The 15015-nt window shown below is 41.9% G+C and overlaps 1 protein-coding gene across 1 annotated transcript in view; it reads right to left on the minus strand.

The window, feature by feature from the left end:
• Ryr3 (ryanodine receptor 3) overlaps window positions 1–15015 on the minus strand; it is a gene marked incomplete at its 5' end in the record, with an annotated part of 626824 nt that overhangs the window by 102886 nt on the left and 508923 nt on the right. The window contains 11 exon segments of the mRNA XM_037205092.1: window positions 1896–1923; window positions 1926–2016; window positions 2944–3011; window positions 3481–3596; window positions 5862–6013; window positions 6096–6171; window positions 7239–7300; window positions 7461–7607; window positions 8507–8596; window positions 12437–12515; window positions 14498–14661. Of these exon segments, the coding sequence (XP_037060987.1) occupies window positions 1896–1923; window positions 1926–2016; window positions 2944–3011; window positions 3481–3596; window positions 5862–6013; window positions 6096–6171; window positions 7239–7300; window positions 7461–7607; window positions 8507–8596; window positions 12437–12515; window positions 14498–14661 (1073 nt within the window).

Genomic DNA, 15015 nt, shown 5'->3' on the forward strand with positions numbered 1-15015 from the left:
TGTTGTGGCAGCATGGGGTTTCTTCTGTCTTAAGTGACATTAAGTAATCACAGTACAGAAGAGGCATGCAATGTCGTGAGGACTGAATTTTCAGTCTTAACCACCTATGACACTTTGGGTTCTGGAGTGAAGTTAAGTGCTCAGAGTCTTGATTTATAAAATGAAGACCATAAGACACAGGTAGGACTTTCGATTTAACACATTGTGAGGTTTCACAACCATATTTACTCAGATGGGCAGTAACTCTTGCATATGAAAATTAATCTCAGTGCCCATCCCATACAGAGTGTTTAGTAAATGTTAGGGAAATCTTCAAGTTGAATATACTCCCAAAGAGTGCAATAGAGGCGGAGCTCTTATCCAGGACAATGTTTATGTTGTCTGTCAAAGGAGAGTATTTAGACTTTCACTATGCTCTTTACTTTGCTATTTGGAAGTCTAATCCACACTTGGCCTTTTATTGATCAAACAAAGAGAACCTGAAGCATGTTAGAGGCACCTCTCAGCCTCATTACGAAACTTCCCCTATGTTAAGGTCCATTAAAGTATCCCTACCTTATGTCTAGAGGACGGTAGGCTGATGTGTGAGTGTATGTGTATGTGTGTGTGCACATGCCTGTGCATCTGGCTGTCAGAGGAGAATGTCTATTGTTTCATCACTCTCTACCTTAGTCCTTTAGAGACAGTGTCTGTCACTAACTGTGGAGCTAGGCTGGTGGCCTGCATATTCCAGTGATTCTCCTATCTTAGCCCCCTACAGCATCGAAGTTACAGGTACACATGCAGCCACACTCAGCTTTTTACATGGATGCCAAGATCCAAACTCAGGTTCACATGCTTGAGCAGCAAGTGACCCAGTGAGTCACCCCTTCAGCTCTGAATAAACTTCTGAATAAACATTTGGACTGAATCATATAGTTTTATCTTTCAAATCTCAGACTAGTAAGAGCTGTGTTTTAAAAATTCTAATCTTAGCCGGGCAGTGGTGGCACATGCCTTTAATCCCAGCACTCGGGAGGCAGAGGTAGGTGGATCTTTGTGAGTTTGAGGCCAGCCTGGTCTACAGAGCGAGATCCAGGAAAGGCACAAAGCTACACAGAGAAACCCTGTCTCGAAAAACCAAAAAATAAATAAAAATAAATAAATAAATAAATAAATTCTAATCTTGCATACTTGATAAGGAGGTGACAGAAATCAGTGTATACCTTAGTGCTGTGTGTTTAATTTCCCCTAAGCTTCAGAAGGGTCTTGACCTTCTTCTCAACATTATTTCAGGGTAATTTACCTGTATATCTGCATGTTTCCCAAGCCCCCATGAACACCCCAAAGAGTGCAATTCTATTAGTTCCTAAGATCACCAAGATATACACAAATGTAAAAATTTTCAAATCAAAATGGTAATCAATTACTAATTATCAGGTTAGGCATCATTTCTACAAAGAACTTGTGATTCAGTCCCCAGGTTGCTGATGTCTTATGTAAACCACATTTGCACTGAGAATGGCAGTTTGAACAAATATCCTCCAGGGCCCATGTGTTAGAAGCTCTGTCTCTAGGGTATTGCTACTGGGGTACTGAGAGGCTAGGGATGCCTGGAGGCTGGGGCTGGGTGGGAGGTTTTTAGGTCAATGGGACATGCCCTTAAGGAGATCTTAGGATCCTGTCATTTTGGACTTCTGTCTATGAGCTGAGCAGTTTGCCTCAGAGTGAGCTCCCCATCACTGCCATCTGGACCCCCTACTAGAGGATCAAAGAAAAGTGTCTACTCATCCTGAACATGAAACTTCAGAACTAGGAGCTAAATAAGCCTTTTAGCTTTACTTATATCAGACATTTTGTTACAGTAACTCCAAGCTGACTAACATAGAGGGCCTCTCTTGATTCCATGGACTCACCTGGCTACCATTTCTTTCTCTTTATGGAAGCATACCCACTACTGCTAAGTGGCTTCAGAGGAGAAGACAGGAAGTAAAGGCGGTGGTTGGTGAAGTACTGGTCAACCAGCGGGAGGAGAACCTGGAAACCATCAAACATCATTTTTAAGGTAGTGGATCAAAGTCTATCTGCCAGTTCCTTTTTTTTTTTAAAAAAAAAAAAAGTCATTCTCAGTGAGCAAAAGCCTCTCAACACTGGCTGTGGATTTCCAGAAAATTCTATTCTGGGTTTCACTTCGCATTATTATTATTATTATTATTATTATTATTATTATTATTATTTCTGTGCTACTAACCAAAGGTGTTGAGGTTATGTGACAGGAAAGGAAATTGACTAAAGGCATAAATAAACTTGCATGACAACGATCTGACTTGAAGAGGACACCTGGGGAACTCAGATTATCTTCTTGGCCATGGCATCAAAAGGTACACTCAGGTATGATTGAGCCCTCACCTGAAGCATCTATCTTTGCTTCAAAGACATTGAAAGGTTTTTTTGTCCTCTGAGCAGGCTTCTATGGGCAACATGGATCACTGGCACCCAAATGCATTATCTCTTTGAAGCAACAGATTTTAGTGAGACATAGGACCACTGAGGCAGGGAGTATCTTCTGCAGTTTTCCTTGTAGCCAGAGTAAGCTAAAAGGGTTCACTTGCACCATGAGGTTAACACTTCAGAAAAGCAGCAGCAAGCTCTCTCCTCCCCTTTCCTTTACACATCCCTTTCCTGCAGATAGGATGAAGGTGACCTTGTTTGGACCTCAGTAACAAAAAGCACACCGTTTCAGATGGTACAGAACAAGGGAGGAGGATCCTAAGTCCTGAGGCTATAGTGTGGAGGGGAGCAGCTTGCATCCTTTCTTGGAACTCCTACCCACAATGGGTCTGTTCTCTAGCCGAGTAATACACCTCTGTCCCACTGGAGCTTTTGGAGTATTAAATCTCCTTGATGGACCCCTTTAAACTACACCCCCAGCAGTAGAGATCCTGAGCAAAGAGTAACACTTACTTTGGCAAAGAATTTGATCTCCTGGTCATGGGGAGACTTTTCAGTTTTCCCACTGCTGACGATGGCTTCTACAAAGACAGGGTAACACACTTTGGTCAGAGCAAACACACATATCAACAGTCACAGTATTTTCCAAAACAGAGCAGCTGCTTTCACAAAATAACATTTTATAAAGTACTTTGTGACTGTGTTGACTGGGTGTATCTCATGTCAATTCTTTCTCGGCTGCCTTGCTCCTTTTCTGAAGGGGCTTCAGTGATGTCCATAGTCACAAGGCATGGGCAAGTTAATAGGATGAGTTGCATTAAACAACAACAACAACAACAACAAGAGAGCCAGTCAAATCCAGCAGAGAACTCAAGGATCTAAACTAACTTTTTGAGTAGGGATGAAATAAATCTTAGCCACTGTTTTCCACCAAAATTATTTGTTTCAATGAATCATGAGCTATAGTGACACAAGAAGATCATTCATAACTAGGTCATTCTTCCCAGAGGAATACCACCTTCTTTCTTGACATTTTACAGCTATACTTACCCAAGTGAGCAATAAACTCTTGAGCAGAGTCAACATATTTCAGGATCTTCTTTAAAAACTTGTAGGCAAATCTCTTTTCCATGGAGGAGGCATCCAACTCCATGTCCTTCATACCTCTAGATTGGATAGAGATGAACCCCAGAAGTAGCAGAGAAAAAATACTTGACTTTGGTGTATTACCCACCCTCCCCATGTTGTTGAATTTAATTTTCAGTGCTGACAGTTGTTCTGGCTTAGTGGAATGACTCATCATTGGACTTATTTACTCTTGCACTTGGACCTGACTATGTGAACATGCAACACTTTTGTTAAAGTGACTTCTCAGCAGAGTCTTCAGAAAGATCTTTATAATTATTACTAAAAATATTGACGTGGAGATAAGTGAGAGAAGATAAATATTCTTCATATGTTTGACCTAATGCTAGCTATAAGTAGACATAAGCAAAATACAATTTATGTGGAATGATAAAAGCAATATGTTATATTAAAAAAGAGAAAAAGGAAAGCAGGAATAAAAAAGCCTGAGGATGAGGTTGTAAAGGTTTGTGGACTATGATGTGAAGTATGGTACTCAGGGCTGGGATCACTGGGAAACTGGAATGGAAGTAAAGGCTTACAGAGGTGGAGTGGTGAGTTATAAGGACATCTAGGCAAAGATTGCCCCAAGGAACAAGCGGTACAAAGGTTTTGAGGCAGGAGCTTGCATCCTGGGTTGAAGGAGTGCGGCAAGGTGGTCAGAGTGGGTGGGAATGGAAGTCAGCAGGTGTCCCAGGGGAAAGAGATATGTAAAGTGCAGCAAATCATTTAGGGCTTTTGCAGAAAATCATTAGAACTTTGCTTTTTTCTTTGAGTGAGATGAGAACTGCTTCTGGCAGTTCTGAAGCGGGGTGACATGGCATGATGCTCAACTCTTCTGGCTGCTGCGTTTAGAGCTGGACATGGGTGGGAACAAGGGTCAAAGCAGACAGCCCCAGTGGGAAGCCAGCTCAGTCATGATGCGGATTGCATGAAGGCAGTGAAAAGTGGGTAGATTCTGCACATGGTTTAAAGGTTGAACAATTAAAATTTTCTTAAAGATGGAAGGGACTTGGGAACAAAGAGAACAGTCAAGGTTTGGGGCTTGAACAACTGAAAATAGGCTTTCACCAGCAGACAGAAAGGGTGAAGTTAGAGAAGGCTTTCTCCTGGTGATGGGGCCTGACTTGATCATCTGCCCACTCATGTCTCCTGTGGGGCCCCATACATGGCAAATAACTACCCAGAATATGGCTGCTTAAATTGAACTATCCCTAATTATATTTCCTTGACTTCCTTTTTGGTTACAGTAAAGGGGAATTTTTCATTTCTGTGAGCAAGGAATTTTATCACATTCATCTTAGTGTTAAAAAGAGGATTAAAGCAGGGCAGGGAGTCTTTCTCAATGCTTTCCCAGGGGCTGTCTCCTGCAGCATGACCTTTCCTACCTGACAATATAGCAAATAAGTTTTGTAATTTTTTTCAGATGAACTACAATAGAAATATTTGTATAGTTTTTATTTATTTGGCATTAACTAGAAAAAAGATCTCTAGGAAATTAAAACTTGCTTGGCAAACACTTTAGTAGGAATGGGTGTATCCGAGTAGGCCCACCACTTGGCTTTTCATTCTACCAAGAAATCAGCAAGCACAGTGCTATATAGCTCTCCATAGGCATCTGATTAGTGAGTAAGCAAACTCCATAAAGAGTAAGCAGTCCAAGCCAACTTCATAGAAAACATTCACCAATTTGTGATAAAATGTCTTAGGACATCATGATGTGTTCCATCTCCCCAGAGGAACTGCTGCTTCAGAAGAATCAATTCCCGTGGTTCCAAGACTGCTTCTGTTAGCTGTGCTTGCTGTTATTATTATGTAGTTTAGCAAAATATAAAAAAAAAGTCAGATCAAAGTGTGGAAGAGTTGTTGGCTACTTTACGGCCAAGATCTCTAGCTGAAAATGTATAACTATAGTTTTGAATTAAGGATTAGCAAGACATCTAAAAGAGGTAGGGAAGAAATCTAAAAAAAAAAAAAAATCATCTAGCATACCAAACATTATTTTGCTTGTGCTTCAAATTCTCATTTCCCTTTAAAGGTGGTTAAATTCTAAAGCTTCATGGGTGTATTATGAATGTGGTTTATAACTCCAGTTGCTGGACCAATATACAAAGAACAGGCTTTGACCTATAACATAATATTTGTGAGTGCATATGCAAACATTCATTAAAATCCTTTCCAGAAATGTCAAGTACTGTCATTACTCTAATGGTTTTTGTAGGTGGGTGACTAAATACCCAGCAGTGAAGCCAAACTCACCCCAGCTCCCCTGGCCCACTAATATCATGGGGAAGATGGCGACTTACCTAGAAACTATAATGCCATTCACCTGGAGGAATTTGAACAGGTCCTGTGCTTTTTCTCGGTCCCTGAACTTTTCCTTGGCAGTCAAGGTGTCATATGGGACCAAAAGAGGGTGACTGCCACCACCTGGAATGAGAAGAAGGATAAACACAAACTGTCCTTTGTACTTCTGGGAAAACAGAGCTACCACTGCCCCCAGCTCACTTTCCCCATGGGATGCTGTGAAACACGTTTACCTTGCTCTCCAGCTCCAACTTCTTCTTCTTGGCCCAGATATTGTGATAGTTCTCAGCCACCACCTCCACCATTCCCCTGTTCCCCACCCCAGAGACACAAGTTAGAGAGAGAGCAAGCAAGAAAAAGCATCTCTTTATCTTCCAGGCTCTGGAACGGCACCACCAAATGCTACTCGCCTGCTGCTGGAGGTCTACCATTATTAATTATTCTGTGTGGCACACCTCATTAGCTTTATATCATCCCATACACTGAAAACAATTTCAGATTCTTCCCTTCCTTTGCAACTTATTATCCTGGCAGTTGAATGCATCTAGGAGAAACACACATTTCCAGCCAAAGCTGCACATTGCCAGTACCTCATTTATCTTACTATTATACTTCTCACCAAAGACAGGGAGCTGGGCAGGAGGAGTCAGGTCAAAATCAATCTATGAAAATCTTAACTAAACAAACTAAAAAAAAAATCACACCTTGCTGGAAACTGCTGTCATTGAGATTTATCAAATAGAATCTTTCTATAAGGTGTATACAGCTCTGACCTAGAGCAAAGGATGTTCTTTAGAAAAAACTTCCTCTAAGGTCCAAGGAGCTGGAAGAACCCCAGGCTAGAGTAGAGGCCACAGGCATTGATATGTGTAGGAAAAGAGGAGTCAAGGGAAGCACCTCAAAGCTTTTAGTTGCATCTATTTGGTTTTACAGCTCTGAGTCCGACAGTGATTGCTTTCCTGCACCATTGTGGGGAAACTGAGCTTATCTACCGTGGCACATGCAGAGTGAACTCATGGCTTGTGAAATTAACAAGGACCATGCAACCATCCAGGTGCTATATTTCACTGAGTTTCCCTTATTTTATTTTGGGAGTTGACATGAGGACCTTGCTGACTCTTCTTCCTTTTACCAAATTGTCACCCTTTATGGCACTCTTGGAAGCACAGTCTCCCTTTCTTAGTTGACTGGCTAATTCTCTGGTGTTTTCCCCATAGCCTCGGCACAACACAACCCTCTTTAGGTTTAATATTTTAGTGGAAATATGTTCTGGGCACACACTCTGCTTTTCTTCTTTTATTCTTCAGAGGGTAACATGCCCTGTACTGGAAAGGTCTAGAAAGCACTGATGTTCTGCACCTGGGTTGGCACTGACCTGGAGCTCCCTGGACAGTACAACATTTGAGAGATCCAGTGGAGCAGGGCTGTAGCTATTACCCTAGGAGAACAGAAGCAATTACTAGGTTATCAAACACATGGTTTCCCCAAACCCACTATTCACCTTGGGTGGATCAGTCACCATACCCCAGGGAGAGTTTTCCTAGATCCATCATGGTTTCTATTGGCCAAGTGTTGCCTACGGAGTGCGGCAGTTGTACCTGATTGGTCTGGGACACACATCGAAGTTTCTCATTCTCTCTTTGTTGAACCAAAGCTTCTCCTTCTTTGGTCCTTTCCACTGTCCAGCCCACAGCAAGCATGGTTTTCAGGGATTCTCTGGCAGGCCAGCGATAAATTTCTTTCTCCTAGAGGAAGTTTGCCCAGAAGAGCCATGCAGAACACACCCTGCCATTTCCCCACAGCACACAGAGGAGATGGTTTGCTCCATCCTCCCCTCACAAGGTCAAAATGTCATTTGCAGCATCTTGTGTATAACACATAATCTTTCTGATGCTTTTGAATATAAGATCCTAAGCCTATAGTATTTTTTTATTAGGGGAAATAAAGCACTATTATCAATGACATTGTCTATAGTTTATAAAGAAGTGAAGGGCCAGGAAAGAACTCATTGTGTCTTATGTTTAAAATGAGACATTGTCAAAATGCATTTGCACTAAGCTCTTCCTTGATCCCGAGAAACAGAACTTAGAATTCTTTTGATGTATGCCCAATTTCATGAATGGTCAACAGTTAAAGATGTATATGTCATCCCTTACATATGACACTAAACTTAAGCTTACAAAGAACACCTATTGATTGTAAGACCAGAATTCAGAGTTGAGATGAACCATACTACTTCACTTAAAAAAGAAAGAAAGGAAGAAAGAAGGAAAGAAGGGAAGAACAAGAGGCTTGTTTCTACTTCCACAGGGACTTTCCATTTTTACTATCCTCCACGTAGTAGAAATCTCTTCTGTTTAAATCTTTTTCTCCAAATTTCTCCATCCCATCTCAACAGTCTAACAATCTAATAAAACCCCTTCCTGATTCAGTTGCAGGAGGAACTCAGTGCATTTGGGGCCATCTGCCAGTGCTGACTAGGGTTTCTTTCACACGTGTTTTCTCAGAGCCGAAGACCAGAAAGTGAAGTTGGGGCTTGGGAAGTTCATGGAAGCTGCTAAGGATTGTGAGAGGGGTGGATTGTCTGATACGATCCTCAAGGAAGGACATAGCAGGCCACATGGTCACAAATCCTGCTTCTTACCTTCTCTGTTAGTGTCTTGAAGGGCCGTATCAATGGGTGGGTCTTCACATTTTCATCCAGGGAAATCCCATATTTCCATCCACTGTGGCTCTGTAGAAATGTTCTCAGTTCAAACAAAGAGCCTGCTAGATGACCCAGATCTCTGCTTCTGTTTTCTCAGGTAGCATAATGGATCATGACAGAGATTAAAGAGTCCCTTAGCAAATGTCTAATTGCTCCTTTCAGGCTGTCAAGTCTGTGCCTTCCCAATCCTGACCTTTGTTCCTGCAATCCTTCTTGTTCCAGCTGCTGTCCTTTTCACTTTCTCGCTTGTTAAGTTTTAGGGCCACTTAGAAGGCTGTTTCAATAGACACTGAGAACACCGTACCTCAGGACAGTGTGTCAAACTCACAGTCAGATCAATAGGCAGAAGTCAGAGGGGACCAGATCTACCACCGGCCACCAAAAGGGGTCTGCTTGGCAAACTCACAGCAGTGCATGCTTTTTAGGGTTGCAGAAGCTAAACACCACTAGTGGGTGCCTTCTTCAGTAGGAGTCTGGAGCACTAATGTAGAACTAAGTAGGATGTAGAACTAAGTAGGAGCCCCGACTTCCCCAGCATCAAAGCCCAAATGCTCCCAGTTACTCATCTGTTCCCAATCTCTGCCTCTACCTATTTGTCAAAAGTACATGTTTCCCAACTTTCCTTTCCCAAGAGGCACATACTTTCTGGGTCCTCTAATCTAAGTCTGGAGTTTCAGTTACCACTGATGACTGATGTCAGATCAGCATTTCTAGAGCAGAGCTGACTTCAAATTTCCAAATAGTATGAGCTCGGCTTGACATGTTACCAGGGTGTCTAAAGAGAACCAGCAGTTACTTCTTCCAGTGCTTCCTGCTCTTGGGTTCCTTTACCCTAGGGGGTTGCTCCCTCTTGAGCTCCTGCTCAGTTTTTAATCCTGAAACAGCGGGTCCTTGTTGACTCTACGCTGCACACCTCACATCTCTCTGCCTCCTAGGCCCACTCCTTTGCCCGCCTCTCTCCAGCTTCCTTCTTAGGATGAGCTCACCTGGGTGACTGCAATAGCTTTCTCAGCATGCTCCCCCAATCTTGCCACCTATTCATTGACTCATTTTCAACTATTGTTAGGTGATAGTCACCAAAATTGTCCTGTTAGAGAACTCTGTTTCCTTATGATTTCTGACTGTCACCTGCTACCATGGGAAAAATGATTTCTAAATCTATAAGCCTTTCCATATTCATTTCCCACCCTCCTTACCCTGCCCTATTCCATGTTCTAGCTATGCGGTTCCCCAAAGCCAATAAACTCTCTCTGGCCTCTCTTGGTCTGCGTGTGCTGACCCAGCAATAATCTCATCTTTTCCCTGCAATGAATGTGATGAATGCCTGCCCATCTGCAAATGTTACTACTCTAGACGGCATCCATGGACACCAACTGTGGAATCTGGTATTCCTCTATGTTCTAACCCTGTGCTTGTGCCTATCACAGAACTGCACAACCTGTGCCACTGTGGCTGCATAATTCTATTTCTCCTGTAGTCAGAGTGGTTCTTTAAAACGTTGAATTATGTGTTTGTACACATGAGCTCAGCATCCTCAGAAGTCAGAGAGGATGATGGAGTCTTCAAAGCTGAAGTTATAAGCAGTTGTGAACTGTCTGACCTGGGTACTAGAACTGAATTTGGGTCCTCTCTAATAGTAGTATGCACCCTTAACTACTGAGCTCTCTTCCCAGCTCCAGGAAGAAGTTCTTGAGGTGGGAGGAATCAGAACCTCTGGGCAATGGTGAGCAAGCATATATCCTTGCTCTCATGAGGCCTCCCATAGGTGTCAGGGGGAGATAATGATCAAATAACTACACTAGTATATATACTAGTTATATATATATATATATATATATATATATATATATATATATATATATATATATATAACTGATTACAGGGCCAAATGTACAAATGTGCAACTATTATAAATTATGTTAATGTTTTTACATACAGATGACTTGAGAAACACTATGCAGGAGAAGAATAAGGCACTCAGATGGCCTGCATATAAGAAAATTAGAAGTCTCAGCCTAGGAATGAATGCTTAGATCGACACCTGCAGGATGAGGTAGGGATGGCAAGTGACCACCTTGCTCAGCCAGGGAAGGGTTTTGTGTACATGTGTGACAGAGGGTCTAAAAGTATAGGAAGAGACTGATGGGCAGAGAGAAAATGGAGATCTCATTGAGACTCAGGCAGGGCAGTGCCTGCTGGTCCATGTGGGGATTTTGACCTTTAAGAAGAATTAGAAGTATTAAAGAATTTTCAGATGGAATGGGGACTGGACAGGAGGAGCACTGATACCATGTGACCAAATATGCATACTGGAACAATTACTTGCTTGTGGTTTGAAAAAAAGACTGGAGAAAATGCATATGAAAAGGCCAGCCAGGAGATCATAGTGGCCTGGACCAAAGATGATGGCAGCTGGGACTGAAGCCATGGCATGGGGACAGAGAGTGCTGTAGAAATTCATAGAGTTGAAGAGGTAAAATACACAATTTAAAGATGGATTAGTTATGGCTGTAGATTCATAGATACCCCTTCCCTCTAAGCCATGGTTTGGCAAATGGCCACACTGAAAAGAAATGAGAAAATCATCCATATGCTCTAGATTCTAAAGTATGCATGTCCAGCTGGCCACCCTTCCCCACTTTTGAAAAATAATTTATTTATTTTTATTTTATGTGCATTGGTGCTTTGCCTACATATATGTCTGTGTGAGGGTGTCAGATCCCCTGAAACTAGAGTTACAGACAATCTCAAGCTGACATGTGGGGTCTGGGAATTGAACTCAGGTCCTCTGGAAGAGCAGCCAGTGCTCTTAACCACTGAGCCATCTCTCTAGTCCCTTTTTCTCTTATATAAAGTTTTACTGGCACATAGGCTCCCTTTTGTTGTCAACGTTTTGTTTGTGGCTACTTTTGTGCTACAACAGTGGAAATGAGTCATTTCCATGGAGACTGTCTGACCCACAGAACTGCAAATGTTCATTATCCATTTCATTATTGATTATTTGGTTATTATCATGGCCTTCACACAGAAGAGGCTTCCAATCCTGGTCTACAATCATGAGGTATAGCTCATTCTGAAGTTCATCGGTTGTTATCATCAGCGTAAGTGGGAATCCTTGAGAAGATAAGAGCTGAGCACAGATCTACACAGAGCTGAGGTGGTGGCACATGGTTTCCCTTATCTGTGACTGCACTATAGGGAGATGACTTTCTATGACCCTGCCTTTAAAATGCATCCACGCCACAAGCTGTAAGCTGATCAGTGGACCCATTCCTTCACTGCCTGCCTGCTCCAATCCTGCATGTTTTTGGCAGAGCAATTCAACCTCCTAAGCATCCTGACCTCATGTGGGGGGCGCATTTCAAATAGCAGATGGACCAAGTGCCTAGAAGTCCTAGTGGCACCCACCAAAGGAAGGCCCCCCTCATGTGGCCTTCCTGGGATACAATTCAGCTTCCCAAGTCAAAACAAGAGCGAGGCTTTCAATTTTAGTCGTTTTTTCCAATGCTGAGTTCAAAGAAAAAATTAGATAACCATCTTCCCACCCCGATGAAACATTTATGTTGAACACACACAAGTGCATGCTTGGGCATAAACTCCAGGCAATGCAATGATAAGAAAGCAATCAACACTTCCAGAATTGTTCATTTTCTTGAACACTTCAAATGCAGACCAGCAGCTGCCAATGCCTATTTCTCTGACCTCTACCAACCCTGAAGAAATTGCTGCCCAGAAACAATGAATGCTCTTGGCATGGAGACTCTGTCACTTAGACAAATCAGGCAGATTTCCAGGATCCGACCCAATAATGTTCTTGGGCTTTTTTTCCCCCTCCCTGACAAGTGTCAATCAGCTGATAATCCCTACCTTGTCACAGGCCCATTTATCATGAGAATGCTCAGCATACTTGGTGACAATGTATTCCAATTTTTCAGGCAAGGAAAAACTGTGAATTGAGAGAACAAAATTATAGCCCCCACAAGCATTTTAGCTAGATACTGTAAAAGGTGGGTAGAAGTAACAATTTGCTACCTCTAGCAGGAATTGCTAACAGCTAATCTCACATCTTAAGCTACTTTAGACACAGTGACACTGCTGAGCAGGGCTGGCAAGATCAGTGCTGTGTTCCAGGCACCACCCAGGTCTGATTACAAGATTTCTTTGCAGAAACATCTGCACATAGGTGGCCTCCCTCCAGCTGCTCTGGGCCCTCCTGGCTCCTGAAGTATCATTGTGATTTCAAAGCCAGCTCTGGTCTCTGTCAATGAGAATCTTGTCATCCTATAGCTCCAGTCTGAGAACAACAGAATGTACAGCTGGAGGGTCAGATGTTACAAAATACTGGTTGTCTATTATTTTGAATTAGTGATTCATTACAACTAGAATTTTGGAAATACAGTAGATGCCTGTCATCACTCTTTGCCTAGCAGCGCTCACCCACTCTTCATTCTCCCGTGTATCATATGGGCTTCTGGTACTGCATATGATGTTAGGTGCACGGCCATCAAGGTCAGGCATATGAATAGATGGATCAAATTCACTCTCCCTGGAACTTGAATCTAGAGTTCGATGAGACAAGGGCAGCAAGAAGCTCAAGGTGATTCCTCCAGTGGAGACAGCTGAAGATTGTCATTGTTCTTGGGGAGGCCTGGTTCATTAGCTTTTTATTAGGTTCTGGTTATGACCCTGTGTCTTGATAATCAGGGCTCTTTGATTTTAGAAATGGGACCAGTCTTTAGCGCTCACATTACTCAATTTGCTGATGTCAAAGGTATGTCTGAAGCAACAAGAGCTCTCAAAACGCCACGGAGCCACTCATCATTGGCACACAGTTGCTAGAGTAATGATGATAATGTTTGTACTATATCCAGTCACCACATCATTTGCTTTCTTATCTTTTTCCATGCTTTTATTTTTATAAGGCTTTTCTAAAGCTGGTATGTACTTTCTTTTCTTGCCCGAGCTTCCATTTTTACCACATCATTTATCTCCAATTCTGTTTCTCATCGTCCTCTCACTCAAGGCTTTGTCCAATGGAATTATCCCAATGATGAATTTTATACCTTAGCAGATATTCTTAGGAAGCGCTTAGGCTCCTATTCGAAAGCCACTGCTATCAAACACAAGTCCAAGGGGGATCATATGGGATTGTGCTTATTTTTCAGGTCATTCTGAAGAGTTCTATACTCTTCATTAAAATGTACCCAGGGACGAAGTCAGTTGCCCCTGCACACATACTCAGAACTAGAGAGGGATGCTTGGAAATTTAACACAGCAATTTGCCCCAAGGCTAAACACACTGGATACGAGCATCTGTTGGTTTGTTGAGCATCAGTAAAGGATTCTGGATACTCATGGGAAGAAATGATGAGGCATTGCTATAGGGTGACTCCAAAAATGTAGTATTCTTTAGTATGGCAAAGAGCAGATCCAACCTCTTGAAGGACCTCAAGTATTCAGCTGTCACCTTGAGGAATTGCTAAAGTTCTTCCACTACTATGAAGTTATTTTGATGTTATTATATCTGTATAGGCTCAATTTACAAAGAGTAAAGATTTTTGTCAAAAATTTATTAATAAATTAATCATATCATTTATCAGGGTGGGTAGGCATCTTAATGCCTCAGACAACATTTATTTTTGTGAGTCTGTTTCATATTAAATCCCTCTAAAAAGCCTGGAATATATATATAAGTAATATATAAAATCAGAATATATATACATACATATGTATATACACACACACACACATAAAGTCAGAAATGGATAGATTAAACTTGTTTCTGGTGTGACTTGTAGTATCAAAGAGGATGATGAGCAGGGTTGGCAGAAGGGAAAGGGAAAAATGAGAGTTTCTATTACAGTCTGAAGAAAGACATTAACTATTATATAAAATATAGAAATAATTTAGAAGTGGCTCTAAACTTACTTCATGGTGTTAATAGGTTTTGGGTCAAAGTTCCCATCTGCATCCACCGAGACCTGTTTCTCCAATGTGGCTGTGATTCTTGTATCTAAATAATCTGGTGGTAAGGCACCAGCAATAGCACTGAGACAAGGCAGGGCCATTCGGAAAAGATCCAGGTCATATTTCTGTGAGGGAAACAGAGAGCACTCCAATAGACAAACCAGAACCATGGCCATCATCTAGGACCGTTCACTCACCAATAGAAGTACAGATACAAAGGATGTGTTAGTCCAGTTGATCTGCAGTACTTCCTACAGAAAACTATTCTTGGAGGGTGGAATGGCAATCTGTAAAGTCTTGTATAATATTAGAAGGACCAGCCTTAATATTATATATCCCAGAGGCTCAGGAGAGAGAACTGCAAATGGTGAGGACTATTTTCGGGAAATAGAATCTCAGCACACTGAGTTCTTAGTCTAGTCATTTATTTTTCCAAATCTTCTTCTCCATCCTTTCTGTGCCCTGGAAGTCCTGGTATA

The sequence above is a fragment of the Peromyscus leucopus genome, chromosome 4 (assembly GCF_004664715.2).
Source record: "Peromyscus leucopus breed LL Stock chromosome 4, UCI_PerLeu_2.1, whole genome shotgun sequence".
NCBI classification, from domain to species: Eukaryota; Metazoa; Chordata; class Mammalia; order Rodentia; family Cricetidae; genus Peromyscus; species Peromyscus leucopus.